This window comes from Danio rerio, chromosome 20, assembly GCF_049306965.1.
Source record: "Danio rerio strain Tuebingen ecotype United States chromosome 20, GRCz12tu, whole genome shotgun sequence".
In the NCBI taxonomy this organism is placed as follows: domain Eukaryota; kingdom Metazoa; phylum Chordata; class Actinopteri; order Cypriniformes; family Danionidae; genus Danio; species Danio rerio.
In genome coordinates, this window is record NC_133195.1 from 37,464,257 (window position 1) to 37,483,666 (window position 19,410).

Here is a 19,410-nt window from a genome sequence, read left to right on the forward strand (position 1 = left end):
ACAACTCATTCATTCACTCACACACGCACACACGCACGCACACACACACACACACACACACACACACACACACAAACACTTTGGGCAATTTAGTTTATCCAATTCACCTGTACTGTCTTTGGACTGTGTGGGAAACCGGAGAACCCGGAGGAAACCCACGGCAACACCGGGAGAACATGCAAACTCCACACAGAAATGCCAACTTGCCCATCTGGGACTCAAACGAGCAACTTTCTTGTTGTGAGGCGACAGTGCTAATCACTAAGCCACCATGCAGCCTGATATTTATATATAATACATACATAAAAATCTAGTTACTGTTACATCACAGATGATTTACCTGTAATGTCCTGCCATTGGACAGAAGCCTGTGGGTGTTGTCTTGGGTGAGAGGCTGACTGTCCTTGACCCAGCTGATTTTAGGAGTGGGACTTCCATCCACCTGACACTCCAGTAACATAGTCTTATTTACCAGAACTGTGACTTCATCAGGCAATTCACCATCGGCTCCCCGAATTGAGGGCGGCACTATCAAAAAACACGAGCAACACTTTAAGTTGTTGCTTTAGTCATGTTTAGCATGTACAAAACAATATACTCACACAACACTCTGACATCATACTGGATTGAGTCTTCACCAGCCTCATTCACAGCCACACATGTGTATCTCCCAGTATCGTCTACCTGGGCTCGAGGAATCTGGAGGACTCGGCCACCTGTGTGAGAAAAATATGAAACAAAATATTTTAAGGTCTTATACACTGATCATTAACATACAGAACACATTTGACAAATTATTTTGCCATGATACTTAATTCAAATGTTTTTATTACCTGGCAGAATGAGTACTTTATCATTAGAGGTCAGCAGGTGTCCGTCTTTGTACCAGGTGAGGACAGGAGGAGGGACGGCATTGGTCTCACAGTACAGGGAGATGGGATTATTAAGAATCACATCCTTCACCTCTCCATTATTACCAGGGCCAGAGTCTCCAAAGCCTCGAAAACTAGGGGGAACTGAGACACAGATAGGATTTTAGGATTATGGACAAAGATAAAGCCTGTAGATAATGGCACAAAATCCACAGATAGAAAAAAATGAAAAGGATAATCTCCCAAGACTAAAAAAAAATGTCATGATTTACTCATCCTTCACTTGTCTCAAACCTGTTTGAGTTTCTTTTTTCTGTTATTTAGAAAGTTGTTGGAAACCTATAACCATGGACTTGCATAGTATTTGTTTATCTTATCATGGGAGTCAATGTCTACAGGTCTCCTACATATCTACTTTAACAGAAAAAAGAAACTCACAAATGTTTGGAAACACTTAAGGGCCTTTAAAACATGCTGGAAATGAGATGCAGACTAAAAAAATACATAAAGCAGCCACTAGGGGAAGACTGTCAAAGTCTTTCTCAATTTATAGTTTATTTTACCTCTATAACTTTAATGATGTCTTAGTCTAAGTTGCACTTATGTGATTTAAAAAGAAGAAATACAATAATAATCTTTGATGAATAAAAATTTCCAAGGAATTACATTGAAATAAAATTAATTATTGTTTTTTATTTGACATAAAAATCTTCCGTAATGTGTCAGTACTCAATATTTTATCACTTTAATTCACCCTTTCTGAAAAAATAAATAAATAAATGGTAATGTACCTCATACAATTTAAAGTAATACATCATTTACATTGGTCCAAACAAAAACTTAATAAGATATTTTCAGAAGTGGACCCTGCGTGTAATCGGTGTGGGCTAGAACCGGCATCACTGGCTCATATGTTTTAGAGTTGCCCAAAATTATCAACGAACTGGGAAAATATTTTTCTAACATTCTCAAAAATAGATCAAAAACCAATAGATCCAGATCACTGTATAGCAGTTCTAGGCATTTCAGTATAGCTAAAAACAGTACTGAATAAAATATAGTTCAATTTGTCTGTCTACTAGCACGAAGGTTAATATTATTAAACTGGAAACAGAAAGCTACTCCTACAGTACATATCTACATATAATGAGGGATGTAATGAAACATTTGGAACTGGAGAAAATCAGATTCTCCCTGAAAAAGAAAAGACAAATTTTATAAAATCTGGCAACCTTTCATGGATTATTTTAAATACATAATTCTGCAAGAAATAGTTAAATTAAAGATGATTAGACTCATTTAGATTAAAACAGAAGATTATTTTTATTTTATGTCTAAAAAACAAAACAAGAAAGAAAGTAAAAAAAAATTAAATGGAAATGTACACACTGCAGATAAATTCAGATGTCAGTTCCTAACTTTTCCCAATTTTATAGCCTTTTAAATGTTGTTGTAACTCTTAAACTTTGCAACTTTATAGCCTATATGCATCCAGAGACTTCTTAATTTTTCATTTTGAATTTGTAAAACCCTGTTCACCTTGTATATTTACATCAAAGTCCTTCTCATCCTCTCCAGCAATGTTGGTGGCTACACAGGTATATCGACCAGTATCGGACACCTGAGTGTGTTTAATCTGAACTATTCGACCATTGGCTGTGATAGTGAGATGACCATCCGCTTTCAGGATCTACAGAAAGAAAGAACCACATTGGAGTGAAAACTCAAAAATGCTCATAGGAGAAAATATTTAGAGTTTTGTGCATTTCTCACCTGACCATCCTTGTACCACACTAGTGTCGGTGTTGGGATAGCTTGAGCTTCACACTCCAGCGTAAGGGTGTTGTTAACTTTGATTTTCACCTCTTTGGGGGCAAGACTTTCTCCTGGGATGTCATTTTTATTGATAACTGGAGGAACTGCAAGTTTCAGAAGGAAAAAAAATGTTAGATTCCTCTAAATCAAAAGGTGGCGATATAGCTCAGTTCTAACACTCACCGAAAACTTTGACCTCATAGTTCTTCAGTGTCTCCCCAGCTTCATTAGTCGCCACACATGTATATCTCCCAGCATCCTCTTCCTTAGCATTCAAGATCTGTAAAGTGCGACCACCTGTCACAAGATACACCAATAAGCTAGCAGTGTTAAACATAATCCATATAAATAAAAAAGCGACTTGAAGCAGCAATGAGAAAAAAATAAAATAAACATTCCAAAAAAACAATGCATATAGCTTTACATCTTTCATTTACACCAAGAGGAAGTCTGAGGTCTGACCTGGAAGCACCCTGACGTTTCGGCTGGATTCAAAGGGTGTGCCATCTTTAAGCCAGGTGATGATGGCAGGTGGGTATGACTGAGCTTCACAAACTAGAGAGGTAGGACTGTTCAGTGTCACAGTAACCTCTTCAGCTGAACCTTCTGGACCAGAACCAGCGATAGTGGGAGAAACTGGACACAGAAACATAAATAAGTACACGCACACACACACACACACACACCAAACTACTAAAGGACAGATTTTAAAAGGCACCTCGTCTGCTTAGACAGAACTGTGTGTAGAACTGTGTCCACTGTCATATTGGAGTGATATGACGTTAAATAGTATCCAAATGCCAGCAATTTTTAGACTCACCGCAACATGACGTAGGAGTATGGTTTTCCCCACCCACCTAATTAATTTATAGGCACGTATTACTATTTCTCCGTAGTAACACGTATAAACATGTCTACAGAACAGGATTAGCAAAGAAACTGAGATTTAAAGATCTGTTCCAACTCTCTGTGATCAGCTGCACCTTAAGAATGAGCTGCAGAAGCTTTAAAACAGTGCATGTTTGTAATAAAGCAAAGACACAGAAGTTATCCGAGGACGCTGCAGGTAGACGTGTAAAAATAGTCTAAAGTTAAACGTGAGTGTGTACTGCAAACTTTGTAATGGCATTTGTTTGAGACTCATCATTGCAGAAAACGATGCATTGTTTGCTTGAATGAACTCTGCCACAAATATATCAAATAAACTTACTGGTCTTGCTATATTTGACTCATCTTATGGGTATTTTGAGCTGAAACTTTGAAAACATACACTGGAGACACCAAAGATGTATCTTACAGCTTGTAAAAGGGGTAAAATAAGAGCCCTATAATTCCAAAAACATACCTAAAACATTGAGGTTGAAGTGTCTGCTCCTGTCTCCAGCGCTGTTAGAGGCCAGACAGCTATACCTGCCTGTGTCGGCCACCTGTGATGCACTGATCTGCAGGAAGCGTCCGTTTGACATCACCTGAAGCCTTGTGTCACTAGCCAATGGCTGGCCGTCCTTCAACCATGTGATCTCCGGCACTGGATTACCTAGGCATCACAAGCAACTGGTTAACCAAAGATATGAGATCAACACCAGATAAGGGATAAACAAGTAATCTTGTGGTTCGTGTCACTTACCAGTGACCTCACAGGCCAAAATGGCATTCTGTCTCTCTTTCACTTTCACATCCTCTACTGTGCCCTCGTTCACAATGCTGGGTGGCACTGAGGTAGACATAATGAAGGTGAAATTAAATAAGTTTACTAAACTTCCCATACAACAATCTGTGCATAACACTTGTGCTCCTGACAAATGGAAGCTCCTCCAAACTATGCTAACCTCCAGTGTTGGTTTAATGCGAGTAATAGTATTACTTTTCTAAGTAACGAGTAAAGTAATGTACTACTTTTAAAAATGAAGTAATGCTATTTGATTTACTTTTTAAAAAAAATGTAAAGTGTGTTATTTTTAGTTCAATTAATTGGCTTATAAAAAATAAAGAGCTGAATTAAAATGAACTTAAAGAATCCCACACTCAGTAAGGGAATGCAGGGACAGACAGAAATCAAGATGGCAGAGAGGCATTTCTGCAATCAAAGTTTTGTCATTATTATGAATGGATCAAAGAAAGGGTAAAGGGGATTACAGATTTTACAACTAGTAAACACATTGCTTTACACTTTCTTTAATCTGTTTATATGGCATATAGCTTGAGTCTCAGGAAGTTCTCAGAAGATAACATTATCCTAAATTTTTAATGTGTTTTTTAAGTTAAATTAAGGTGTACGCTACATTGTTCTTTGTTAATTGCAGAGCTCCTTTATTTAAAAAAAAATAAAGAAAAAATTCAGCAAGTTATGAAACAGTTAAAGCCTCAGCCAAGTCAGGAAAAAGTAACGCAAATATAACTCAAACGTAACGTAACGCATTACTTACCATAAAAAGTAAATAAGTAACACAACTACAGAAGTTATGTTTTTTGGGAAGTAACTCAATATTGTAATGCTTTACTTTCAAAAGTAACTTCCCCCAACACTGCTAAACTCTTTATTTGTGTTTTCAATGGATTCTAAACTAATAAGGAATGTATTTTGAACTTGTGCTTATATCTTTCTAGATTAAGTTTTTGCAATGGGTTTAAATGAATGTAATAAAACAAGCTCAAGAAAGACATTTGTCTGATTGAATTACTCAATACTAAAACGTGGCAAACACAAGTTTGTAATTGTCGATTGAATTTTCTATAATATAATTGAAGAATAAGAACTTATATTACCTCAGTAAGGTTAACCCCAATGTACCTGATCTTTGCTTTAAATGCAATAAAATATTTTTTTTCACCCTGTGTGTGTCTAAGGAGGTGCAAAAACTAAGAGTGGAGGTGACACAGTATGTCTCTCAATTCACTTTTTCTACAATTCTTTTCTGTCCTGGATTGTGTATATTGAATATGTATGAAGACCGCTGTTCTTTTTCCACTCAAGAAAATTGGTTGATTTTTTTAAATACAAGCAAGATGTTCTATTGTGTTGGGTATAAATGTTGGTCAACCCCTCCACTGGAAACACATTCTTAAAAAGCTCACATCTGTTATAAGAAAGAAACTTATCTGGATTTTTTGATATCTGGGAGGTGTTTTTGAACTTGATAACTAAAAAATGTAATTATCGGAGAAGCTTCAGAAGTGTGAGGTCATGGAATGTCAATGTGTGTAAGAGGATAGCTGCTTATGTAAACAACCTCAAATTCAAAACTGTCCCATATACAGTGTTGTTTTACCTAGAACATATAGATCAAAGTTCTTCCTCTCCTCTCCAGCAGAGTTGGACACAATGCAAGTATATCTGCCAGCATCACTGCTCGCAGCATGCATCAAACGCAGGCCTCGTCCACCTAAGATGATTACAGACACACATCAGACTCATCTGCTGCCATAGTGGCGGATAACATAATGATTCCTGCACACTGAGTTAAAAGGACAGGCCTTGTACATTACACTTTTCTCAGGGAATTACTTTTTATCAGCTATAAATCAAGAGCCTGAGATTTGCTCCAAGGAGAGATGCATCTGCAAAATGAATAACGAGTTTCCCTTTGTCTCAGGCTTCATAAATGTCCCTACTGTCTGCTAAGAAACGAGAGACCTCAAGTGAGCAGCTGTTCAAACAGAGCTGAACCCGCCAACACAAGACAAAAGTCCAATTTTCACTCTTTTAACGAGTAATTACCACTCCCCAGGAGGGTGCTAAGATGATCACCTGAACAAATATATCCTTTTCTTCTCTGCTCTGGTGTCCTTTTCTCTTATAATAAAAAAATGAGTTTGTGGCCAGCCAGAAATTATAAAATGCATCTGTGGAAGTTCTTTGCTATGTAAGGGATAAAGCACATTAAGGTGGTTATCACAGAATAAAGCCAGACAGGCTTATCAGCAGCTCGATGCGAAGGAGATTTAGGTAGCCACATAATCTAAACAAATGGAACACAACATTGTTCTAAGCTGTAAAAGTTTACTTCTTTAATTAAGGGCAAGGCTGACAGAAAAGAAACCGGCTGAATGGAGCTAATGTTGCATACACTAACCTACATATCATTCAGTCATAAGATGGGGCCAAACAGTCAAAAACATATACAAGCTTGTGCAAAAGTTTTAGGCCAATATTAAATCTCTTGTTTTACTGATGGTATAATGGACACATGTGACCCTTTACCACGAACACCATTAATTGTTTTGTAATTTTTTTAAAATTGAGATGTTGAATGTTGAAATGTACAAATAGGTTTTAATTCATGATGCCATTCGTTCTGGAAAGGACGTCAGTGGTCATAGTTTTCATTTTCAGCATAATAATGATCCGCTAAATGCAATTAAATCCTATTTGAAGAAAACAAAACTGCTGATGAAACAGTCATGAAATGGCCTCCACAGGGTCCAGACCTGAATATTATAAAGACTGCATAAGATCACCTGTACAGAAAAAGAAATATATGAAACTTTAAACCTAAAGAAGAACTCTGTAAAGAGCTAAAAGGGATGCCAGATTAAACAGACTTTTGCATGAAATGTTGTTCTGTTGTTGTTTTTTAGATATATTTCATATATTTTCATTTTGATTTTAATAAAGAGACTTTATATATTGTGCAAAAGTTTAAGGCCAACATAGCTGGTATAGTGCTAAGGACTTCTGCACAGTATTGGATATACAGTAAATGTGAATCACATGGTGTAAACCTGTTCACTGAAGTTGTGAAGTACCCAGATGAGCATGTGATATTCAAAGGTTGTTATCTTGGAATAACATACATTGGTATGTTGTGACTGACCAACCAGAATCAAGTATTCAAGATAGCCGTTTAATAAACATGTAATAAAAATACTACTCATCCTTAGTGAAAATGTGATCAATAATGTGTCTGTCTAACATATGCTGGTCCCAATTTCTCTCCATTTCCATGTCTTTGTGTGGCATACCAGTGGACAGTCTGAGACACAGCTCAGTGCAGTTTCCTTTACAATGTGGTTGGTTTTATGCAGGTGACCTCTGGTGGTTTATGATGTCTGAGGTTACAGTGATGGATGTACCTCATACTTTCTCCTGGCGGAGGATCAGTCTCTGTTTACACTGGAAGCCCTTAATGGAGAGTCTTTGCATGTTCAAATACGAGAACATCTGTCTGGCTGTTTTTCCTTTCAGTCGCCCACTGATCTGTGACGTTTGGCTGCTTACTTGAGCTATCTCGTTGCACCTATTTGAGTTATTACACCTGGTTAACCTAATCCTTTAAAGGGCGCTGGGCTCTTTACCTTGATTCAGTGGTGTAGACATTTTGGAGCAAGACAAATGCATTCATTAGGGAAGGAGCTGATACCTGAAATGACCCGAACAGAGCTAGATGTGCTGATCGGCTGGCCGTCTTTGAGCCACGTGATAGCAGGTGGGGGCATCCCAGAAGCTTCACAAGTGAGAACGACTGGATTCTTCACAACAACACTTATGTTCTCAGGCATATGCGTCTGGCCAATGATGGTGGGAGGAACTATAAACAAATGAATTTATTGTATTATATATTTATAACAAAAAATATATACATACATATTGAATAAAAAAACAATATAAACAACACTGAGAAAAGGATTTATGTTTGCAAGAGAGGTAAAATTCAAGGTAACTTGCACTGTAAAAAGCAGTTTAGTTACTTTACTTTATAAAAGTTTGTACACTTGCTGCCTAAAAAGCAACAAGTTGATTTTACTTTTTTAAAATATCAGCAAACCCATTGACTTTTATAATTATGTACATAGTTTGTTTACTTAATAATACTTAATAACTTAGGCAACAGGTGCATCCCAAATCACACACCTATGCACTATTCTATGCCATTTTGTAGTATAAATAGTGTAAGTAGTGCTTTCACACTAAAAACTCTAAAAAGAATAAGTGCACTTTAAATACCCAGATGATGCACTTATTCAACTGTTAATAATAAGTGTGGAATGTTGGACACTCTACGCACTCAACGGCCGCAGCTTTGATCATGAGGTTGAAGGGGTGGAGCTTTCGGGCACTGATGCTGTATTTCTTCATTTATTTTGTATTGTGAAAGCAAAATTCTCCAACAATAGTGATAATTGCGCCTCCCGATGGTGAGTGCGGTTATACTCATGGCAGGTATTATTTGGTAGTTTGGTCATTTATTTTGCTAATATGGCAATGTTTGGGAAACGTTAGTAAAGTTAGTCCCCATTTGGGACGGCACTACATTCATATACTATACTGTTGAGTTTGTAAGTGTCAAAATACATAGTGCATAAGTATATGGTGTATAGTGTCTCACTTGGGATGCGGTTTACAAGTTTACTCTCTTTTTTTTTAAAGTAATTTTGTTCTTCAAAATATACCATGACTGGATACCTTCAATAAGGTTAGTTTTGCCTACTTTCACTATGCACACTGAGTAGTTCAGCATTTTTAGACAAAGTAAAATAAACTACTTTAAGTAAAAAAACACTATTTTAAGTTGGAACACTTAAGTAGTGATAAAATATGAGACTGTGACAGGAAAATGGGAAAACTAGTCACCCTGCTGCTTTGCAATTCCAGAAATAAACTTTTTTCTTACCATGAACATTGACATCATATTTCCGGTCAGCCTGTCCTGCCACATTGATGGCGATACAGGTGTATCTTCCAGTGTCGGCTACTTGAGCTTCCAGGATGCGTAAAAGTCTGCCTTCATTAAGTATTTGAGCCTTGCGGCCTGTGCTCAGAGGTCTACCATCCTTCATCCATGAAACGGCAGGTCTGGGCACCCCGTCTGCTTCACACCGCAGAGTAATATCACCACCTCTTGTCACTGTCTCTTCATCCTGAGCCGAGGAGCTGATGGAGGGGCGAACTGTATGGAGTGAAGAAAGGTATGTTTTTAAGACTGACGAATATGCTTAAAAATATTATCACACATTCCATCACAGTATTCCTTCCATACCCTTAATGAGAAAGGAAATGCTTTCCACGTGTCTGATTGACTTTAAAAATGGTTCAAAGTTTTATTTTGTTTATAGTACAGTGTTCCCCTGCTATAACGCAGTTCACCTTGGTGTCATTTGACAGTTTCTGACTTCAGTGTTGTGATGAAATCAACAGAGACACTGATGTATTTCAATATACTCTCTATTTACTATTGTTGAGTCATGGTCTGAGAAGAGTATGTTAATGTACTTCTCCTCCACTTTATCTCCTCAACATTGCTTTTATGTTTAGCTGGTTTTGGGAGATAGGTATTTCACTTATGTCTGACAATGCTTTGCGCAGGGTATAAGAAGGAAAGGTAAGGAGAAAAGTAAGACAGTGTCTTTTTTCACTATCTTTGTTACACATCGGTTCATACTGTATGTTACAGCTAAGTTTCTTTATACACCATGTAAGTTTATTTTATTCTACTTAACTCTTTCTCTTTATCAATGATGATAACAACTTTAAATTACAATGGAGTCAGATAAATAATTGATTTAAACACGCCATCCTTCAACTGCTTTCTGTTTTCAAGTATTGGTTCAAAATAGCAGCTTAAGCTTTAAGCCTTACATCCCCAACAAACCCTACAATGTCAACGAAACGTTCTGCACCATCAAAGGCACTATTTAAGGCACCTGCGGTAGCACCCACTATGCTAACCATCGCATAAAAAGTTGGACTTCTGAACATGCTAAAGGAACGTAAAAGTTACGCAGTTGTAGGGCCCCCCTACAGAATAAACTAATCTTCTCAAACAAATGTTTGAACCTGAAAACAGGTTTTGATCTTAGGCTTCATTCTACAATACTGGACTCATTTTTCTCTAAAGGTTTGAACTTTGGGAGTGTTTAAACAAGAGAGAAAAGTGTGGAAATGTTAATGTCTGTCTGAGAAAAGTGTATACAGTGTGTAGTGAGGGGCTTTACAGCCTTAAAACATCTATAGTAACTGTAAAAAATAAAGTGGACCACTTCTTGGATTTGGCCTATTGTGGGTTATTTTTATAACTTAACTCCCCCGAGTAACGAGGGACCACTGTATAGTATTTCTATTTATAGTAAAGGTTAGTATTTATTTCTTGGCATTTGAGACATATACCAGTCTCAATGCAAAGACAGCTTGATGATTTATTTAATAATCATTTTAATTATAATATGTTCTGTAGATTTATTTGGTTTGTTACTGTCTTTGGGGGGAACAATGTAACTGTTTTATGTTCAGTCCACTTAAATTTGTGATAACTAATAAGTTAAAGTAATTCCTTCATGTTGACCCAACACAAATTGATTGTGTGAAACCCAGCATTTTTTACAGTGTGTCATAAAAAAGTTGGTGCTGTCAATTCTTCGTTCATTGTTTCAGGATTTAATACAAATGTTTACTGTAATTAATTTAGTTTTTTTTAAGACACTGCATTTTAGTATTCACGTAATGTTTTGACCTGCTTTGAGTAAAAGCAATCTTATTTGGCAGTTTGTCAGGAATATTTGAGTTTTTGAGTGTTTGGTAAAAGCCTTTATTCAATTAAAATGTAAAAAAAAAGGTGTAGGAAAAAAAACTGTGCTGTTAATTTACCGAGAAATGTAGAATATGCAGACTACATATGTTTGAAGTTACCTGATAATTAATTCAGTTGATTTAACACAGTCATACCTGTACTTTTAGATCCTGTAAGATATAATGTGAGAGAAAACGTTGTACCGTAGACTTGCAGATTGTACTCTTTTATTGCGCTGCCAGCTGCACTCGAGGCCAGACAGGTGTAAGAGGAAGCATCTGCTTTCTCAGCACTAGAAATCTGCAGCTGACGTCCACCAGAGAGAACACGCACGCGAGAGTCTCCTTTCAGCTCTGAGCCTGAAACACACGCATAATTTAAACAGTAAAAATAGATTTATTTGAATACAGTACATCATACAGTAATTGTGTGACTTATAATAAGTGTATCAGGTTAAAGAATATCATAAAAGTGAGGAGGATGATGTTTCCCCCACCATCTTTCTTCCAGATGAGACTGGGAGGAGGAATCCCACTGGACTCGCACACAAGTGTGATCAGACCCCCCTCAATCACAGTGAGAGAAGACACTTCATCTGACCCACGGATGCTGGGAGGAACTTGGGGGGGAAACAAACAAACAGTCAAACAAACAAACAGTCAAACTAACAAACAGAGGAAGAAACGCATTACTCAGGGTTTCTACAGGTTTCAGCAAGTCAAATGTAAGACTTTTTAAGACCTTTTCAAGACAATTAGGAATAAAATTTCAGACTTATAATGTGATAAACGCTGAGGATTTTTATAATGGCCTGGTTGGGGCAGTGGAAAAGATTTTTACTTGCCTTATCAAAAAAAATCATATTTTAGTTATTTCTTAGACACATATTCTAAATAATGAAAACAAAACAAACAAGCTCTAGTTGTATACACGCACTGTTTCTTCACTTTACTTTACTTTACTGAAACAATCGTTTGATAAGTAATGAAAACTATAATAAACTAAATGTATTCACAACAGTCTGTACAGGTCAGTGTCCTCACCAGGTAGCTATAAACCCAACTTTTATTATTGTACAGAATTTAATTAAACCATATTCGTAAACAGAGGTTTTGAATAAAATTTAAGTTTACTGAATAATATTTAAAGTTTCAATGATATGTATAGTTGGTGACTGGATGAATGTTCGACTGATTAAGTAGCTTTATATGGACATACTATAGGAAAATGAAGACCTGTTTAAAATGATTTAAGACCTACAATACAATATTTTAGGACTTTTTAAGGCCTAAATTTTTGTTTTTAAATTTAAACGTAAGACTTTTTAAGACCCTGCTAACACCCCGTTACTTGATATACATATGGCACTTACCCCAGACATTTAGGTTATAGTGCTTCTCTGTTTTTCCTGCCACATTGGTGGCTTCACATGTATACCTGCCAGTGTCTTGAACCTGAGCACTGATTATCTAGAAAAAAGAAACACAAACCACTTATGAAATCATTACAATCTTAAGGTTTTTAATTTAGAGACCCAACAAAGAGAAGAGGCACTGTTTATTTTAGCACAGGATGAAGAAACTCATTTTATTTAACAAATATTGCAAATTCAAACACTACCAACGATATTTCTAAATCCACACTGACTAGTGCTGTGTGGGTGGTTGTTCGGTTGTTGTTTATTGGCTTGTAAAGGCAGCTTACAAGCTGATGGCTGATGTACTGTAATATACTGTACCTTCAGAAAGCTGCCATCCTCTGACACACTCAGTCCTGGTTTTCTATAGAGCGGCCGGCCGTCTTTCCGCCAGCTTAGTGCTGGTGGAGGGATGGCATCACTCTGACAATGCAGCTGCACCGACTGACCCATCAGAACTGTATTGTTCACCTCTTCACCCATGATGTTCGGTGGCACTAAAGGACACAGACATGTTTAAAAGATATGAGATTTTTCTAAGCATTATTTTATGCCCCCCAAAGCAGAATTAATCTGAATAATTATTACCATTCAAAATTTATTTTTTTCTGTATTTTAATTTATTCTAAATGCAATTTAGTCCTATGGTGGTTGAATATGCTGAATTTTCAGTAGCCATTATTGTATTCAGTTTCATATAATTCTACAGATTAAAAAAAAATCTGGTTCGGTGATTCAATCAATAATAATAATAATAATAATAATAATAATAATAATAATAATACATTTTCCTTTGGCTTAATCCCTTATTTATCAGGGGCCACAAAAACATACTATTCAACCGCAACCCGGTACTGGCAAACACCCATACACACACATATTCACACACCCACACACACACACACACACACCCTATTTTTTTTTACCTAATTCACCTATAGCGCATTTCTTTGGACTGTGGGGGAAAATGAAGAATCTAGAGAAAACCCACACCAACACGAAGAGAACATGCAAACTCCACACAGAAATGCCAACTGGCCCAAATGGGACTCGAACCAGCGACCTTCTTGCTGTGAGGTGACAGTGCTAACCAGTGAGCCACCGTGCGCCCCAAATCCCAGAGCTATAATAATAATAATAATAATAATAACAACAACAACATTAATAATAAGTATAGATATAATTATTGTTATTATTGGTATTATTATTATCAATTTTGAAAAGAGTTCAGATTTTTTTGCTGTAAATTATGAGTGGTTTCTTTTTTTTAAACGGAAAGTTCAACAGAACAGCATTTATTAAAAAAAAAACTTTTACATGTATTTACTGTTACATTTGGCTAATTTAACATATCTTTGGTTAATAAACCATTTATTTCCTTATTTTTGTATATTAATTTCCATGCTTTTAAATGGTAAAGCAAACACAAATCTTTTACATCAACAACTGGATATTGTGAAATACACAAATGTTAACCCAGATTTGACTGGGTTTAGAGTGCGAGTGCTTTCTTAGCTCACCGTACACACGTAGCTCATATTCTCTGTGCTGTTCTCCACCTGCATTCACAGCCACACAGGTGTAATGGCCAGCATCACTGACCTGTGCACTTATGAAAGACAACACTCTGCCACCTGACAGCACCTAGTAAGACAGAAATTTAAAGACTTTTCATCACTAGTCCAAACAAACATGGATACATAATTTAAGAATGAGAACACTCAAATTTCCCTTCCCACACACACACACACACACACACACACACACACACACACACACACACACACACACACACACACACACACACACACACACACACACACACACACAAACACACACACAGACCTGGATGCCATCTGAGAAGCTGGAGACAGGACTGCCCTCTTTTAGCCAGGTGAGGCTGGGCACAGGAACTCCAGAGGCTTCACACTCTAACCTGACTGGATCATTCACCACCACTGTTACCATTCCTCCTTTACTGGAGATAGTGGGAGGAACTAAAACAACAGAATACATCAGATGATTAAAACCAAGAGAGAAGTTACAACTGAATTGTTTTGGTGAGAGACACACACACTCACCATACACCTGTAGACTGTATGTGAGCTCAGTGCTGCCGGCCACATTGATGGCCACACACTTGTAGAATCCTGCATCTGACACCTGCGCACGGTCGATCTCCAGTACATGACCTCTGCTCAGAATATTAACCCCTGCAGCACTTGTTAATGGGCGTCCATCTTTATACCACGTCACAGCTACAGCAGAGATAGGCTAATTTTAGAAAAACAGTTTGAACTATACCGCTGCTGTTACTAGCCTGTTCAAGTATAATTTTTAGTATCCTAAAAAGTGGAAATGCAGCATGTCTCACCCGGCAATGGACTTCCTGTTGCTTTACACTTCAGCTGAATTTGAAAACCAGCAAGGATGGTTTCATTGAGCATCTCTCCAGCATACTGAATACTTGGAGGTTCTATAAAACACATGTAGATGTTTACTTACTGAGATTCATATTAGGAGTATAAGCAAATTTCAATATTTTGATGATGAAATAGTGAGTGAAAAATCTATATTTAAATAACAAAAAACACAAAAAGATGTTATATTTCACCTTAGAATCAAGAAATTTTTGAAAAGTACAAAACTAAAAATGTACATTTCTCAATGAAGGATCAATATAATCTCTTTAATCAAGGTCATAGTCTTTTTAAAGTACACATGAACTCAAAACTAACTATATCGATTTTGTTAGCTCACAACAAGGGCATAACTCGCTCTTGACATTGGTGGGGACGGCTCGGATGGGTGAATCCAACACCCTCCAACACCACCCCAACGCCTTCCTGTTTATATACATTTACCTGTTTATTCTGCATTTAGTCTTCTGGGCATATTTTTCACAGACTATATCAGCCAGCTATAATGTTAGACTGTGCATTAAAGCGGGGAAAGCATGAGCATTAATGGAATTATCATGATGGACTCATTCAGCAGCTGAGTTTATGACTTAGACTTTTCATGGAAAAAAGCTCCTAATGTTCACCTTTAGCTGCCACCATCCTCACTTGTGTGTGTCATACACCTCACACACCTTAAAATTCACACGCAGTTTCGGGGTGCAGACAATCACAATGTTCATATGTGTTTCGGGGGTGGTATGAATCAAGAAGAGAACATGATTTAACCCTTTCTGCAAGTCTAGGTTGATACTGACAGCGTAATTTTTTAAAGTGAATTAAATTATTGGTGAGGACATTTTAATAGTTGGTGGATATTGGCAGGGGTGTAAATTAACAAATTACAAATACTCAACTTACTGTAATTAAGTGTTTTTCTCTGTACTGTATGATGACTGAAATGGCCTTAAACAATAACTAAATTCACTACAGAATGTTACGTTTACACATGCACAGACAAATTATATGTAAACGTATCAACCTTTCTCAGCATAATACTCTCTACTCTATACTCTTGAGTACTTATAAAAAGGGCTACTTTTTACTCTTACTATGAGCAATATTTAGAATAGATACTTTTATTCTACTTGCACTACATTTTTGAGCAAGTAGTGGTACTTTTATTTGAGTATGGTTTTTCAGTACTTTTTCCACCACTGGATATTGGTGGGGACACACCTGTCTACGCACCTGGCTCACACTGCTAGTTTTGTGGGGAACAATTTGTGCATGTCATTAAGAACTTAGTTTGCCCTTGTAGTCTAAAATTAAAAGCTGAATAAACACTTCCTTTTTTTTCTCAGTTAAATTCTCATATTACGTCTGTCTGAAGTATTGGGCATAGTTTACATACTCAACCATGCCCCTCCAACTTTGACAGAGCCATGAAAACAAACAGAAATGGTGAGGAGGAAAAGTCTATTAGGTTGTAATAACTCTCCCCAAACCCTTTTCCCGGTCTTTCTGAATGAAATGCCTACTTTATTACATCCAATAAGCTCATTGTAGAAAAAAAACAAGCCGGGCCACAGGTTTTCACATGATAATCCATTTCACTAGGAACTAGAGGCACAATACAAAAACAAAATGGTCGAAGCTTTCAGTTCATGTGGATTTTAAATATAAATATTTGGTAAAATCAACATTTCAGTGCATAAAGATGATGTACAGCTCTTATCACACTTCAGAAATTATGTTATAGTTATCACATATTCAATAAAAACATTGCCTAATCAGATTATAGAGTAAAAGAGTAATTTTTAATTGTCATAAACCTCATACCGTGCACACTTAGGCGAATATGCTGTTGTGCCTCGCCTGCTGCATTAGTTGCCACACATGTATATTTCCCAGCATCCTCCAGCCTGGCCTTCTTTATGTGCAACACCCTGCCTGCGGATTCCAGCTACATGCAGAGAGGAGACAGTATAATGTGGTCACACAAACCCTATCAAACACTTGATTTTCTTTGGAGAGCTCCTGCTTTACGTAAAGTCTGACCTTCAGAAATTCTTGTGTGGTGTCCACAGGACGACCATCTTTGAGCCACGTGGTGCTGGGAGGTGGGATTCCACTAACCACACACTGGAGGCTGATGGATGTGTGAAGCACCACTGACCTCTCAGCTGGACCAGTAGAGCGTATAGCTGGGGGGACTAAAAAACAAATATTATAGAAATTAACAATGGACGTTGGCCATAAAAACTAACTGAAATGTTTTTATAACTTAGAAGGAGCCTGAAAGTCACCTTATACTTTCCTTTCTGAGAGCAGAAAAAGAAAACATGAAGCAAAACTAGATGGGTAAAGTTTGTGTCACGGTTGTGGTGGGGAAAAGGGGAAAAAGGAGCGAGGACTCAAGTGCAAAGAAACAATGGGTATTTATTAATAATAAAATAAAAATAAAAAGCAAAACAAAACTACCCCGAGGGGGAAAACATTAACAAAACTCACAAACTTGGCTCAACAAGAACAAGGCAAGACTGGATCAGGAACACGGGGAGTGTAGACAACGAACTCGCAAAGGACTGAAAACATGAGGGGGATTATAAAGCAAAAAGGTAAATTGACACACAGGTGAACACAATTAACTAATAATGGGTTGACAAGGAGGGTGGGACTAGACAATAGACGGGAGAGCGCATGACACAGAGAGACAATACAAGCCATGCGCTCACATAACACAACACTGAAGCACACGACAAAAGCACGTGACCACAATGTAAACACCGAGCCACGTGCTTTGACAAAAGACGCAAGACACGAGCACACGATAGATAAACACCTTACCGTGCACTCACACATAAGCAACGCGCATGCTTCATCTCAGCGCCAACCAAAACTGAAACCAACTAGACGGAGGCGCCGAGAATAAAGCAGCGCGCTGCTGACAGAACAAACACAAACACTAGTACAAGAGCGCGCGCGTCTGAGGGACGCAGAGCGCGCGCGGCCACATCATGTGGCAGCGCGCACACTCTGCGTACACCCACGACGGCGCGCGCGCACACAGAGACAGAAACAGGACCAGACATTGAGTAGTGTCAGAGCTCTGCCACCAAAACAAGAATTTACAAGACCAAAGTGGCAGAACCCTGACAGTTTGATGACAAACTTTAATGTTCTCAGCACACTAATAGCATATTTAACATGTTGCTAATATTGTTCTAATATGATTTACCACACTACTAGCATGATTTAGCAAGCTGCTAGAATGATTTAGCATCTTGCAACAGTTTTGAGGAGACTTTGAGTATGTCACGACTGTCAGTAATCACCTGAGGGCGCTGTAGTTCGACACAAACTCTGAGAGTGAACTACAGCGCCCAAGAACTACAAATCAATACATACCACGTGCACATACCGGAACTCACTTACACTGATTTGTATTCACAGCTTTTTCTGTTTTACCATTGATTTCCTGGACTATATATTCAGCCATTCGACCACTGTTTGTTAGTTCGTTGTTTGTACATGTTGGTATGTTGTTCCTGATTCCAGTCTTGTATCCTGTCGTAGTTGCTGAATATATAGTCCAGGAAATCAACGGTAAAACAGAGACAGCTGTGAATACAAATCAGTGTAAGTGAGTTCCGGTGTGTGCGAGGGGTTTGTATGGATTTGTAGTTCTTGGGCGCTGTAGTTCACTCTCAGAGTTTGTGTCGAACTACAGCGCCCTCAGGTGGTTAATGACAGTCGTGACAGAGTAAAGGAGTTTTGATGATTTTAACTTTGCCCTGTGCCTTAATAGACTAATCCCTGCATTAATAGTTTAATTCTGTTTTTAACTAATTACATGAACTTATGCTGATGTGTTTGTCCTCATATAACCCCACATGCTTAACCTCATATAACCTTGCTCCATAACAGCTGTGGCTTTGTGTGACTGATAACCGAGAAGTTAAAATCAGAGAACTTGTTATCAGCAAAATGTTACAACTCTTTTCTTTCAGAGTGTGCTCGTTTACAGGAAAAATACAGACGGGAGGGTACAGGCTCACTCTCTTCTGGGCTCTGTTATGTGTGTGTGTGTGTGTTCATCTAATTCATTAAACTGATTGAACTTATTTAAAGCCTCTGAATGATGTTTTAACCTGAAAGGATTAGGAAAAGTCCAACACGTGTTTTGCCATGTTATTAGAAATTAAAACACTAGCATATTTCATGTTGTTAACATGTTTCTAACATTTTTTAACAGACTGCTAGCACATTTAAAAATGATTTTACTGCTACGTTAGCATATTGTTAGAATAACATGATTTAAAACACTGATAACATCTTCATATGACTAACATGTTTTAGCATGATTTAGCACATTGGGCTAAACTAGCTCTTAAGCTTTG

At 37.5% G+C, this 19,410-nt stretch overlaps 1 protein-coding gene across 4 annotated transcripts in view; it reads right to left on the bottom strand.

Moving 5' to 3' along the window:
* The window catches only part of hmcn1 (hemicentin 1), a 172,146-nt gene that overhangs the window by 33,859 nt on the left and 118,877 nt on the right, over positions 1 to 19,410 (bottom strand). For all 4 annotated transcript variants that reach the window (XM_073932713.1, XM_005160720.5, XM_068215478.1 and 1 more), the window contains 22 exon segments: positions 17,069 to 17,223; positions 16,850 to 16,973; positions 14,983 to 15,084; positions 14,690 to 14,866; positions 14,454 to 14,605; positions 14,129 to 14,252; positions 12,930 to 13,105; positions 12,564 to 12,660; positions 11,688 to 11,810; positions 11,395 to 11,550; positions 9,299 to 9,574; positions 8,048 to 8,215; positions 5,957 to 6,070; positions 4,315 to 4,401; positions 4,033 to 4,224; positions 3,150 to 3,323; positions 2,871 to 2,984; positions 2,646 to 2,791; positions 2,412 to 2,562; positions 834 to 1,016; positions 603 to 716; positions 341 to 528 (listed from right to left, as the gene is read on the bottom strand). In XM_073932713.1, the coding sequence (XP_073788814.1) occupies positions 341 to 528; positions 603 to 716; positions 834 to 1,016; positions 2,412 to 2,562; positions 2,646 to 2,791; positions 2,871 to 2,984; positions 3,150 to 3,323; positions 4,033 to 4,224; positions 4,315 to 4,401; positions 5,957 to 6,070; positions 8,048 to 8,215; positions 9,299 to 9,574; positions 11,395 to 11,550; positions 11,688 to 11,810; positions 12,564 to 12,660; positions 12,930 to 13,105; positions 14,129 to 14,252; positions 14,454 to 14,605; positions 14,690 to 14,866; positions 14,983 to 15,084; positions 16,850 to 16,973; positions 17,069 to 17,223 (3,293 nt within the window).